This window comes from Lissotriton helveticus, chromosome 10 (assembly GCF_964261635.1).
Source record: "Lissotriton helveticus chromosome 10, aLisHel1.1, whole genome shotgun sequence".
Taxonomy (NCBI): domain Eukaryota; kingdom Metazoa; phylum Chordata; class Amphibia; order Caudata; family Salamandridae; genus Lissotriton; species Lissotriton helveticus.
This window is the reverse complement of record NC_136071.1, coordinates 175860145-175874404: the sequence shown is the minus strand read 5'-3', so window position 1 is coordinate 175874404 and position 14260 is coordinate 175860145. Positions and strand designations below refer to the sequence as shown.

General features: G+C 44.1%; 1 protein-coding gene across 3 annotated transcripts in view; it reads left to right on the top strand.

The window, feature by feature from the left end:
- The window catches only part of FBXL18 (F-box and leucine rich repeat protein 18), a 230587-nt gene that overhangs the window by 137171 nt on the left and 79156 nt on the right, over positions 1–14260 (top strand). For all 3 annotated transcript variants that reach the window (XM_078665025.1, XM_078665024.1, XM_078665023.1), the window contains exon 4: positions 997–1215. In XM_078665025.1, coding sequence (XP_078521151.1) covers positions 997–1215 — 219 coding nt within the window. The remainder of the gene's footprint in view (positions 1–996; positions 1216–14260) is intronic.

Genomic DNA, 14260 nt, shown 5'->3' with positions numbered 1-14260 from the left:
GCCTCTGGCTTGGTCGTCTGTTGTGCGACACATCCCCCAGTTGATGAGATGCATCTCTGTCCCAAACCGGCCTTGACTTCAAAGCTTTGCTCACAGTCTCTGACCTTGTAGTAAAATTATCATAGAAATTCTTGATAAGAACTATCTGCTGCGTTATGCAATAGTCTCTCCATATAACCCAGAGGCTGTCATCCATGGATACTGTCACGCTTTCTCAAAATCAATAAATTTGATGTATAATTGTCTGTGCCACTCCATGCACTGCTCTATGATGTTGCGTATTATAAGGATTTGATCAACACACCGTCTACCCTTGTGCAACCCAGCCTGTTCTCTTGTAAGCTGCTTTTCTGCAGCATCGGAATTGTGCTGTATAATGATTTTCACTAGGATTTTACTCTGGATTGATAGAAGGGTGATTCCACTCCAGTTGTTAGTTATTGCTCTTTCGAATTTGAATGATGATGCCTTGGTTCCAGTCATCTGGTGCTTTCTTTCCCTCCCAAATTGATGAAAACAGTGGTTGGAGAATCTTGGCTAATGTTACGGAGTCTGCCTTGAACTTTTCTGCATTCAGGTTGTCTTGGCCAGGAGTTTTCCATTCATGAGATATCTGGCGGCAGTGACAATTTATTCTTTCTGTGATGGGGCTGTGTTCATATTGAAGTCTGTCTTTTCTTCTTGTATATTTGCATGGCTAGATGATACTGGTCTGCTCAAGACTTCTTTGAAGGTGTTGGCCCAGCATGGTTCCTGCTTTTTCTTTTTTCTGAGCATCTTCCATGGTTGTACATGATAGGGGTGTTGTACGTTGCACAAGATTTACCACCAACTATTAACAATTTCAATGTAATAACATTAGGTTTCAAACTGTTAGGGTTGACAAGAGGGTCAACTGTGTACTACCGGTTTCTACGCTCATTTGTTTTATATTACTTTAATGTTGCAAGTTTGTTACCATGTCAATACATGTTTTACCTGTGTTTCTCTTCACAGGCTCGAGCAACCCTATTTTTCCGCAAATACCCAGTTCTTCCAGACTCTGAGCCAGTGCTGCTCTCTCCAGCGGCTTTGCATTATTTCCAGGAGTGGAACCTTTCAGCCGGATGCAGTCATGTCATTCATGGCTAGCTGTTACAAGGTGGTGGTGTGCCATATGTTTACAGGGGACTCTCTTATTGCCTGCAAAACTCTCCAGCAGTCTATATTACGAAGGTGAGTGTGGAGAAATGAGAAATAAACTGTACAATATTATTAACACTACTGCTAAAATGCTCTCTTAGGTGCCATGTTGTCTTTGTCTAGGTTGTTGTGCTAAATTTCTTTTCAATAAGTGTCCCTTAGAAATTAGTGATGTGAAGAGAGTACAGGAAGTACGTTAGATCACCTGTGTTAAGGAACATATCTCTGTGGACCCTCCTCGTCATGAAGGGATATCATTTTGTTCTGCAGTGGAGAATTCTGATTGATCTTGTTCCTTGGGCACACTGCCATGCCATCTTACAGTGTGGGTTGCATGATCAGGTCTTAATAAACTGCCTCAATAAGAAATGTATGCTTTAGTAAAACCTCTGACTACTCCAGTCTCACCTCTCCACCAGTGGTGGAGCCTACTCAATACAAGTGCAGTTGCATCTTACGTTCGGCCTAGATGAAACTGTTCTGCGTTCACCACACTGCTGGTTCCACTGTATCCTCAAATATCACTAACAAAATTGTAGCCATCTTGAAGCTATCTGTGCAAATCTCTAATGTAAACTTGTAAAGATTAATTGATTAATTGAGTCTTACTCCTTTAAAACCATAATTATAGCCATAAAATGTACTCAAGGGCCTGTTTAAAACATTCACAGCTTCTTTAAGTCCAGGTGCTGTGAATTCTGCATCTCACCTCCAGCAAAATCATTAACCACTTCTTTGTAACAAAACATCCCAAGCATGCATTAAAAGTAAAATAACTGTTACGCTCTGTGCCTTGCACCACCAATCAACGAACCCAACTCAATCTGAAGTATTCGCCTAGCATTCATGATCTCCAAAGTTCCTTGCATGCCTTTAGTTATATCATACGTGCCTTTCTTGCAAGTGGACATGCATTCATTGTCTCCAAACCTCTGAGTGGATTTGCATACTATTCTGGTCTGTCTTTTCTATTAGTGTGCCTCCCCTTTTTTGTTGGAGTTGTGGTGTATGTCTGTACTGTAGAACTAGTTTGTCATATAAATTGTGCAATATGGAAGATTCCATAACCTTCATATACTCCGAGGTTTGCCCTGCCTTTGTGGTGTTCTCCTCTACTTTTGATTGAATAAACTTCCTGTCCAATTAACCTGATTTTGAGCATAATATGGAGGGTTCACCATACTACTGATGATGGGGAGACCCTGTAGGTTGACTGGCTGACATTGAAGCACCACCAGCTCCCTTTGAAATCTCTGCCTCCTTGAACCCACTATCAGAGCCTGCCATTCAGCCTTGGGAACACTGAAACATTGCAGTATGTTGCACTTGTTCTTATGCAATGTACAAACAGTCAGTTACATGGAAGTGGTTTTCTTTCTGAGTGCAACTGAAGCAGTGAAATTGGTGAGTTGCGATGGTTCATGCAAACACTGAAACACACTACCAATACTGAGAACTTGGCATGTGACTGAAAGTGTTGTGATGTCAATATTTTGAACAGGTCAGCCTTCTTGGAGGAAACTAGACCACTGACCCGAGAGTCCTACTATAAGTGTACTTGCACCATACGTGTCCTAGCACAATGTGGCAGCTTTCTTATGAGGGACCAGGACACTGAATGCGCATTACAGTAATTGCTGAGGTTGGGTGACCCAAGATTTCAGAAGTGGCAGGGTTACGCAATTGGAATGCAGCTTTATTTCCAAGCCTCCTGAGAAATAAAGTGCAGTTTTGAATATTGAAGAAGACGATGCATCAGTGGACATTGGGAGCATATTCATTTGTGGGTGGGAGGTTCTAGCGGACTCAAGCTTGCTATACGCCATGGCAGGAGACAAAAATTGGGACATGTGTTTTAGTGTTCACTGTATTGTGCTATTACTTCTGGTTATTAGTCTTGGGGGTTATAGTGTTCCTGAGATTTATGTGTTCGGCTGTGCTGTGATGAGGATACGATTATGAGTTAGAGAGACTGTGGGTAAGGTGATAGTCACAATGCGAGAAGACACTCTTTAAGTTTGGCGTTACAGAGGGAGATGAGCATCATCTTTAACCGCAGTGCACCTGAGCAAGTCATGCTGGTCAATGTGAGTAATTATAATTGCAAAAACCTGGGGCAATTCAAATATGATCACACACATGACAATAGTTCAAGACTAAATGTGAACAAGAACACCATATTATAAACCAATACAAAAGTTATTAAAGCGATCCAATAAATATTAATGATAAAAAGATCTGCTTGCGTACTCCACTCATTTCAACATTCACTCTAACATCATTCTGTACAGTAAAGAGAGGATATAAACAATGACAAGAAACAAGAAAGTATCTTATCTTTTCTCATTTATAATACATATTTTATCCTAAAAATCTGATCTGTCTACATAAACGTGATATGATCATGAATGTCTAAGATCCAAATTCATTTCAGTAGCTGAGAAGCAAATTCATTTCAGCAACAATCATTGGCTGGGAACCATATAGTATCAATATGTGAGTAATTGCCATGGAGGCTTAAGCACGATAAATATCTTGGAAACCGGGCAATGTTGGGAACGGCCAAAGTGTTTAGTATGATGGACTTATTGTCTGCCTATCACCAGGCCATGTTACTCGAAGATTTTAGATTCTTGGCTGTTATGCCGTTACAGGCATACAGGTTTATTAGAATGCCGTCTGGACTAGTGTCTGCTGCTTCATGTTTCCAAAGAGTGATGAAGATGGTGTTGGAATGAGTGCCACAAGTGTTATTTTTCAAGGATGACATTTGGTGTTAGGAAGGATGAGAAAATCCATGATGAGCTCATGAGTCTTGTGTTAAAGCGAATTTGGAGAGTAGGTTCACCTTAAAAAAGAGTGTTGGTTCTGGGTCAGGTCAGCGACTTGCTTTGGTCATTCCATCTGAGAAGAGAGCATTAGTCCCAAATGCTCAAATGATTGTACAACTAAGGCCCCAGCAGTCGTGAGTCTCAGAAATAGTGAGGTATTTCCGAGAAGGGTCGGATGTGCGAATAGTCATGGGCTTGTGATTAGGATGTCATTTTTAATACCATCATAGACCAGGTTAGTAGAATGCCCTGTTTGTGTCATTTGGTGCATGCAGGAAGACTGTTCTAACTATGGACACCAGCCTAAAACATCCTTCAGTGTAAAGTAGCACTACTGACCCCTCTTCCAAATTTTCGCCTGTAGAGGTGGAGATAAAGTTTTCTCAGCATCCTAAGGTCGAAGATTTGAGTGAATTCAATTTCCAAGTGCAGTGTCTGAAGTGTGTGGAATAACGCTGAATATTGTCAGTCACATCAGCCTCTAAAAGGTACCATTAGTATCATAGAGTTACCATTGGTTAAATGGTGTAGAGAAGATGACCTTGGGAAGGAAGAATGTGGGTAGGACAGACCTAGGAGTGAGGTATCCTGAACTGCTATGGAACTGGTTGTCAGAGCTTGGCTGAATTATGGAGAAGTAAGTAAGCAGCTCATATTATTTTGTATTGTGAGTAATGAATCCTATATGGGTGTAGGTAAAATAATAATAGGTAAAACATAGTGTCCTTCAGAATGTCATGGGGAAAAATACCATGAGGGACCTCTCAGTAAGAACCTCACTGAGGCTAGGGCAAGATAAATATTGGTCTCCCTAAGTGAATTGACAAGATGAGGCAGTTGTGAGAGATTGTGTGCTATTTGCTGGGAATTACAAAACTCAAGTAACTCTTTATTTTCCTTTGTCACCATTGAAATACCGGTAGAGCCTTGGGTAAAGCTGGGTAATGTCACAATAGGCAGTTTAAGTTATTGTCTGACAAAGCAGTATGTGATGTTGTTTGTGGTCTACATATCCAAATGGTTCTCCACCAGGTGTGAGAGTTGGGTACACATACAGGATTTACTGGAGTTTTTGAGGGTGACTGTATACTTTGTCATTGATAATGATATTCATTTTGTGTCTTCAGAGATGCAAGATGTGCTGAAAAGCTTGTTCATAGTGCACCATTGAACTGCTCACTAAGCGCCCCAGGTTAATGGCCTAGCTGAACGATTGAATAGGGGAGTTGAATCCTCTGTCCACAGGGGAAATAGATTCAAGATATCACTCAAGAAAATTGTACTTGAAACTTGGTGCGCAGACCACACTACTCCCAATATAATATGACCTTGAAGTTTCGATTCAAGTGCGTGAAAGGGAGAGTCACTGGCACAAAACTTAATCCAGTTTGGTTGTCTGCAGAACAATACGCTTGATGGGTAGGTGTTCATATAGAGGCTTAAAAGTTACCAGTAGAAATACAGGAGTAGATATGATAGTAAAGAATGTGCTCATGAAGGTGGATGATGTGGTCTAGATCAAAAGAGCTGGTAAAGTGTAAATGAGCTGGTCAAAGTTCATTGGCACTTTCTCAGTTGTTAAGATGAATTGACATGTGGTAGTAGTGGACAAAGGCGATGCGGAGGCATGTCCATATTAGGAAGTGGCAGGCCCTCTGGTGGAGTACTCAAAGCTTCATGAACTGTGACATATGTCTAGCCGGTCAATGTGATCCGAGGATTCTGGATTTTATGTTCAGGTCCGTGTCCACAGTGATGGTGTTGGCATTTTCGGTTCTGTGGATTCCACGGAACCCCACTACCAAGTCAAAGTTTCACGCTTCAGTTCCACATTGGAGAAAAACCCCATCTGGTGGAAAAACTGTGTGGAGCCGTAGGTGTACTGGAACTAGATTTGGCTGTATGGCTTTTCTGTGCTTTGCCAACTTGTGTTTTTGCTTGTTCTTAGGATTCATTTGCTATTGTATATTCTTCCTGTCTTATCCCCTGTGCCTTTGCTACTTTTACTAACTTGTCCTTTCTTTTTCTTGGTCTGAAGAAGTGGTGTATGTTGTGGTTTGTCTTCCTGATCCCTCATTCTCTCTCCTATCTCTTTAATGGAGCTCCACTTGTGTATGTGTATACTTTAGAAATAGTATATGGCATATAAATTGGTCAATGTGAAAGATTCCATATTTGTAAGTTACTTAGAGAATCACCTTTCCGTGTGTTGGAGATGGCGTTCTCTACTTTTAACTGATCAAACTCCCTATTGGATTAACCTGGAGTTGGAGCCTGCTGTGTGGAAGGGAGAACTTAACAAACATTTTGAAGAATCCCCGAGTAAATGATGGATAAATAGAACAAATGCATATGTTAAATAAGCTGCTCCTTGACTATTAGTTTAGTGCCTAGACTTTAAAAATAAGCCAGCCTTACACTTCTTCGTCCTTGGATCCAACATTCCTCGACACCTACAGGGTCCTCATTTTATCCAGTACTCCCAAACTACAGGTAGGCGGAGTTCTTCCGAAATAACTGGAACATGCAATTTTGTCTCAACTTATTCTCCTCCTTGCCATTCTTAACATGTTTGATCCACAGCTAATCCATGTTCCATCCCAAGCATGCTGCTGAAATGAGTCTCATTTCTCCCTAGAATGATATACTTTTATTAAATAACAGATGACTCTCTTCATGATGATCCTCCTTGACATCTCTGTGGCATGGTACTTCATAAAGTCAAATAACACCCTTACTGTCAATAATGTACACCACAGGTCATCATTGTTTTATTATTACCCTTTCTGAGTGCCTTCAGTTATGTAATGCACATGGCCTTTGATAGTCCCAAAATACCCTGTAATATTCAGCAGTTAAGCTTATATAACAATTCTGTGCACAGGGATTTCATATTCATTATATATAGGGAGGCTGTTCACCACCTCTTGGTTTCGAACAAGGACAGGTCATCTCTGGTCAGTTCTCAAACAATAGGCGCAGCTTCAACATGTTGGAATTTACTGGCAGCACTTGGAGCTACTTCATGGCGACTCGGTGATCAATACGAAGCATTTGAGACCTTCCAAACCAGCTTCAAGGAGTCACTCCTCCAATTCTAACATTGGCTCACTTCACTTGTGTGTTACCATGCTCCTTTTCAAGAATGCACAGTGTTGATGTAGTTAGCCAGCATAAGGAGTATCTCATCTCAGTCACTTGTCTGTGGATGAATTCCCCTAAGTCTTTGCTGTGTAATCCTAACCGAGTCTTCAGCTCCCACACTCGTAATGAGCTCCGCTTTTCATAGTGACATTTGTGGTGCATAATTAGGTTTCCACATCATCGCCAGTTGCCTTTCGACCTATGTAATGGCGAGGTTGATTGATCAGTAGGCCTTGGGCAGATAAATATTTTATGAATCCCGAGGCTGATTTTTTTAGAGAGAGGCAGTACTGTTGAAGGATAATGGATCTGAGTGCGTTTCCCGTATTTTGGATGGCGTGAGCGGTGTGCTGAAGGAGAAAGGTGGAAGGTAAAAAATTGCTAAGGGAATTGCTGTGGTTATTGGTATGAACACCCCAGTGTTAATTGAAGCCTCCAAGTTAGATGCTGGAATGGTGCCCCGATAAGGAGTTAGAAGTAAGATACATTATGGCAAGATGTTGATGTCAAATTTGATAATAGGGTCACTAATGGAAGTGGCATTGGAGAATGATGAATCGCAGTTGAGCAGCATAGGCTATCGAGGGAGAGAACAAAGATGGCAAAAGAAACACAATGTGTGAATGGAAAGGGAATTACTGAGTTTTGAGAGCAATGAGTAGAAGTGTGCGAGCGGTGACTTTGTGAGGAGCTGTTTGCATGAATCTGGAGCAGACAAGAGAGGGGAATATGGAACAACTTCAGTAGAAGGAATTGACATAGTGGTGGAAGGCAACTGATGGTGGAAGATTAAGCTGAGGCTGTGAGAGAAAGAAGTTGTGGAGGACAGAACTCCTACTTCTGAAGCAACTGGAATATGATAATGAGAAAAAAATGCTGACCAAGCGATAGCTCTCTCTGCCCTTGATGTACTGTGCAACCAAGAATGTAGAATATAAAGGACCTGAAGTGGTTTAGTTGGTTTTAGAAAGTTTGAGGCGAAAGGTGCACATCTGTTGAAAGGTTCCAGTAACTTCCAATTTGCACCAAAAATGCAAAATCATGGTAGGAACTGCTTCGCCAGTGCAGATTTATAAGAAAGGCGCGACTGGTAGTTATGCTCACAAAAAATAAAAAACAGACTTCTAGACATTTCAGTGATGAGGCTGCCTTTCGTAGTGATTTGGCGCAGTTTGTTGAGGTCTTGGTACTCCCTCTTGGACATTCGAACCCTGGTTTGAGGATAGTCCCCCAGCTTAATGGTCTAGCTAGCTCTAACTTTTTTCTGAAAAGCTACTGTCAAGATGCACACTAAATCAAGCAAAGGCTTTCTCTGAGTCAAGTTCTAGGTTCATGTTTGGTGTAATCCCTTTAATTGTTGCTCTCTGGGAGTTAAAATGGGAAAAGTCACTCTCTTCACCTTCACAGATTTACACAAAACTTACAGTATCGAATTTACTTTGCTTGAACTTTAATTTTGAAAAGCTTCATGCAGATATGTGAAAAAGAGTAGAAGTTTTTAGTAAAATCAAAAACACGTTTTAATAGAAAATGGCCTACTGTTGCTATTACCAATCGTGATATTGATTTATATGCATATGTATGTGAGCCTCTGTTTAGTTTTTTCTATCCTAAGAATTCTCTGTGAAACCCTTGTTATATATTCATTCAAATCGGTGCATATGGATTTCACCAAATGCAAATTCGTAAATGAAACACAACTACTAAACCAAATTACCCTTGGCATCAAGTTTTGTTTTTGCTCCGTACGGGGAGCAAATTATTAACCGTCTAGGTGACCAGTAAGACCTTCGAGTATAGCAAGAATAAGAAGGGCGGTGAAAGGGGCAGAGTACAGGCAGATATATGTTAGAGATCAAGCAATCAGTTGACAAGAAAAGCATAAAATTAAAGTGTTCAGATTGAAGAGAAGAAGTGTAATTAAAAAACGTTAAACACAAAGCAAATGCAATAAAATTGGAAAAGGAAGGGGGCGTGGCTAACAGCCGAGCAAGATGGCTGCTTAGTTTAGGAGCTCCGCGGACGACACAGCCCTTCACGTCAATCCGACCACTAATCCGGTACATAACGGCAGTCCAGAGGCCTGAGCGGAGGTCCGGGACCGAGAGGCGGGGATAGGCGAAATTCCAGCCAAAATCGGACATAGGGTGCCAGAATTAACTGAGAGTAACGAAAACCGGCCTAGCGCTCGAACAAAGACCGGGGCCTGGAGTATCTCCGAGCTGGAGAACGAGACGGGAGAGTAACGAGAGAGTAAAGGAGCAAGATAAGCAGTGCTTCCAACGCCAATACAGATAGGCAAGTTCCGGAGGAGGTGAATGATCCTCCGGGACTGATAAGGCCCGAATACGTCGAAAGGCGGAGCAGATACAGACGAGGTGCGGCCTGGTTGAAAATCGCACAGCCGGGGGCTCGATTTTTAACGGCGACGCCTGATTGTTGGCTACGGAATCGGGAACACCCGGAAGTTCATTGAAACCATAATAACTGCCACAAAGAGAGAGCACTGGTGCTTCGTGCATAACAAGGCACACTTGGCTACAGTATCAGAAGGAGAGCCCCTACGGTGAACTGATCGCATGCTTTGCGCAACAAACGCCGGGGAAAACAAAAGCGCCATCATCACACTTTATTTACTGGATTAAGCGGTTGACTTTCAAGTGTTGAACGCTCCAGACGACCCGCAAGGTAACAGACCAGATAAGGGGAAGAACCATAAGCACTGCGCAGTGAGTGATCTGCGCCAACGCCATCGCCAAAATCAATATGGAGGGTTGGGGCAGATGGGCCCAAAACACGCAGGCAAAGCTGGACAAGTTTGCTTATGATAAAAATAACCCGCCGCTCCAGGAAGGGCGCAACTCCTCGGGGGGAAAAACGGCAAACGGAGAGGGGGATAAAAAGTAACGCTGGAAGATATCATGGCAGCCCTATCTAGCGTCCTAAGAGCGGACTTTCACAAAATGGCGGACAGAGTAACTGAAGTGGGGAAAACCACTAAAACTCTAGTGACGGATACAACGACAATGCAGAAGGCGCTGTCCCGACTCGAGACGGAGAATAAAATCCTGGCAGAAAAACTCGACGATCAGGAAGGGCGCTCACGACGGAATAACGTGCGCATTTTAGGTATTCCAGAAAGTGAGGGCTCGCAAGCAATGGACCTCTATATTGAAGAACTGGTGAAAACACGATTACAGCCCAAAGGACTATCAAGTTTCTTTTCAGTGGAGAGAGCCCATAGAATGCCGGGCGGAAAACCCAAACTAGGAGCGCCCCCCAGACCGGTGCTCGCCAGACTGTTCAATTTCCGCGACAGAGACGCCATTTTACAAACTGCAAGAGTCTCCCCGCCGATCCGAGTACAGAATTCGACAATCTCCTTCTTCCAGGATTATACAGTGGCAGTCTCTCAATGCAGGCGGAATTTCCTGGAAGTCAAAAAGTTGATGCGAGAGCAAGAAATACCCTACTCCATGTTATATCCGGCTAGGCTCAGGATAGTAGCGGAGGGAAAAACATGTTTTTTTGAAACACCGGAGGAGGCCTATGACTGGCTAGAGGGATGGCGGCGAGCTGGCAAACCGTGTCGTGGGAACAAGAACCATCATCGCCACGAGGAAGACCACGACACAGGCAATCGGACTGAAAGGCGCCCGGACTCAGAGAGATCACCGCGATCAGACACAGAAACTCTCGGTCAAGAATGAAAATGTGAAATTTAAACACCCGGAATGAACATGGAGTGATTGTATAGGCCTGTTCTTGCCGGCTTGGATACCGGACTGACGCAGGCCATGGACCGGAAGGAGGGTTCATGTCGTTCAAGGACTCCTTACCCCGTCAAGCAAGTACTTTGGTTGGGGTTGTGGGAATAAAGCACTCTGCTGAGTTGGGGCGGCGGGCGGTTCTATGACCGTTAAGCAGGGAGGCAGGGTGGGTGGGAGGGATGGGAGGGGGGGAAGTTGGGGTCCTGTTTCTTAAGGTATTAATTCATAATTTCAAGATTGCAACTGCGCACGAGATCCTCAAGTGCACAACCACGCACGTTAGTTCAAATGTGACACACGTTACTGAAGCCACTGGTACCGTACACTTTCACAATGGGGGATGAATCACTACCTGGCCCGGGGGGAGCTTCTGTCACCACAACCCCATCCCTTTCCGTGATGACATGGAATGTTAGAGGTCTGGGCGATGAAATTAAGCGCAGATTGGTACTACAATGTATTAAAAGGGCAAACCCCGTGGTAATACTGCTGCAAGAAACACATATCACTGGTACGTCCACTAAAGCACTCGACAGGTGGGGCTATAGGATGGTAGCGCACTCAGCCTTTACGTCGAACTCATGAGGTGTGGGAATATTAGTCAAAAAGTAATTTCCACTAATTATAAAAGAAATTAAATCTGATGAAGCGGGAAGATTCGCTGCTATACACACGCAATGGGAGGGGAAACACCTAAATGTAGTCTCAGTATACATACTCCCATCACTGCAGACAGTGGCCCTCCCGGCCTTGAGTACATTTTTGCTTGGACTCCCGGTGGGGGAGCTGCTCATTGGTGGAGACTTTAACTCGGTGGTTGACAATTCCATGGATAGACACCCTCAGAGGCCGAACATACAGGGGGAATCCCGCTTAGGGAGTTTCTTTGCATTTATGAGGCTGATCGACATCTGGAGGAAATACCACCCTACAGAACAACAATACACATACTACTCCAGTGTACATAATAGCCTCACCAGAATAGACTACTTTGTGGGATCTATGGGTAGCCTGGCTGATATTAACGAAATAGAAATTAGGCCTCGTGGCATTTCTGACCACTCCCCGATGCTACTCAGTTACACGCACCATCAACACATAAAACGCCGGACATACCCGATACGCCCTGGTTACCTCAAAATTCCTGAGATTAAAAAAGCTCTTAAAAAGACGACAAAACATTACTTTCAGGAAAACGAGGGGTCTGTGACATCCTCTGTCATTATGTGGGAGGCATATAAGACAGTCCTTTGGGGACAGGCCATATCCTCCATAACAAATACCAACAGGGAGAAACAGAGGGAACTACAAACTCTGGAGATGGAGTTACTGATGGCGGAGGCACGACATAACACTGACCCTACCCCTGACACATCCCACGCTTTGCATCTAGCACAGAGACGCCACAAGGAGCATTTGACGGAACTGACCAGGCAGCAAATAGCAAATACGTGACACAAAATATATGATATTGGCGATAAGGCGGGAAAGCTGCTAGCATGGTTAGATAAAAGAGATAGAGAGGACAGATGGATAGCGCAGATAAGCACAGCTGATGGCCCCAGCACAACAGACCCTCACGACATAGTTAATTTGATGGCACATCACTTTCGCAATATCTACTCTTCAAACTCAGTAATTTCGGAGGAAGAGGCTATGACCTATGTAAGGGATTTGGCCATGCCTAAATTGACTGCAGAGGAGGCACAGGACCTGGAGAAAGACCTCTCAGTTGAAGAGGTACACACAGCCATAAGGGCATTACAATCGGGTAAAGCGGCAGGCCCAGATGGCATACCAATTGAACTTTATATAAACATGAGAGACACACTGGCACCACATATGCTGCACATGTTTGCGGAAAGCCTCAAAGAGGGGGAGCTTCCACCTGACCAGCGAACAGCCACCATAATAGCCATCCTTAAACCAGGCGACCAATGTGCCTCTTACAGACCCATATCCCTCATAAATGCAGTGGCCAAAATTCTTGCCAAGTTGCTAGCGACAAGGCTGACGCCACATCTAACTAAACTTATCCACCAGGACCAGCCGGGCTTTATGCCGGGCAGGAGCACAGCGCCCAATTTGAGGCGATTACATGGCGCTCTAGCTCAAGCGGACCACATGCAAGAACCGGCGGTAATACTTTCACTAGACGCCCATATGGCATTTGATATGGTCCACTGGCCCTTCCTATTTGCAGTGATGAGACATCTAGGCTTTGGCCCTAAATTCTTTGCCTGGGTCCGTTTACTCTACGCAAAACCCATGGCGCATGTCTCAGTCAATGGTCACATCTCCGAAAATTTCCCGCTGGCGAGAGGCACACGTCAAGGCTGCCCACTGTCGCCGCTATTGTTTGCGTTAGTATTGGAGCCCTTAGCGGTCTGGATAAGGTGGGAACCAACGATACATGGGTTCCGGTGGACAGGTACCTGGGAAGATAAGATCTCCCTCTACGCGGATGACATACTGCTGTACCTCACTGCCCCTAGGCGCTCCATAATCAGCCTATTGGATGTATGCACGGCCTATGGGCGGGCTTCAGGGTACACCCTAAACTGGTCCAAATCCATCATGTATGTGCTCCATGGTCCTCCTCCACGTCTTCCAGACAACTGCCCACTGAAAACAGCAGAGGGCACGTTCAAGTACTTGGGGGTTCACATTACAGCTGATGCTGAAGACTTCCACAATATGAATTTTAAACCACTGCTGGAACGCTTAAAATGAGATATTCGGCATTGGGAAACTTTACCGTTTACCCTACTGGGGAAAGCGGCGCTATTCAAAATGATGGCGCTGCCTCGTTTCCTCTATATATTGGAAAACACACCCTACCCAATAAAACCTGCATACTTTAAAGCAATCGCGGCACAGGTAACCAATCTACTATGGGGCAACAAACCGCCGCGCATAACGCAAGCAAAGCTGGTGCGCAGTTGGTATGATGGTGGAATAGCGCTCCCTGATGTGCAACTTTATTACTGGGCAGCACAATTAAAAGTTATTAATCAATGGATACATCTTCCACAGATAGAACCAGCACTAAAGGCGGACAGACACCAGTTAGGTGTGGTTGAGATGCTGGCTCTCCTTTACGATAAGAAATTATCTCTGCAGAAATCAGGGCCGCTGCGTCACACACTGCGGATATGGCACACAGCTCAAGCGCGACTGGGATGGCAGGGGGTACTCACGCAGCTCACTCTGCTCTGGGACACAAAGCGGCTAGGAAAACTTAGATACAGCAAAGGCTTTGATCGATGGGGTGATATTGGAATTTCTACGATTGGAGACTTGTGGCAAAAAGGAGGAGTATTACCCTTCGAT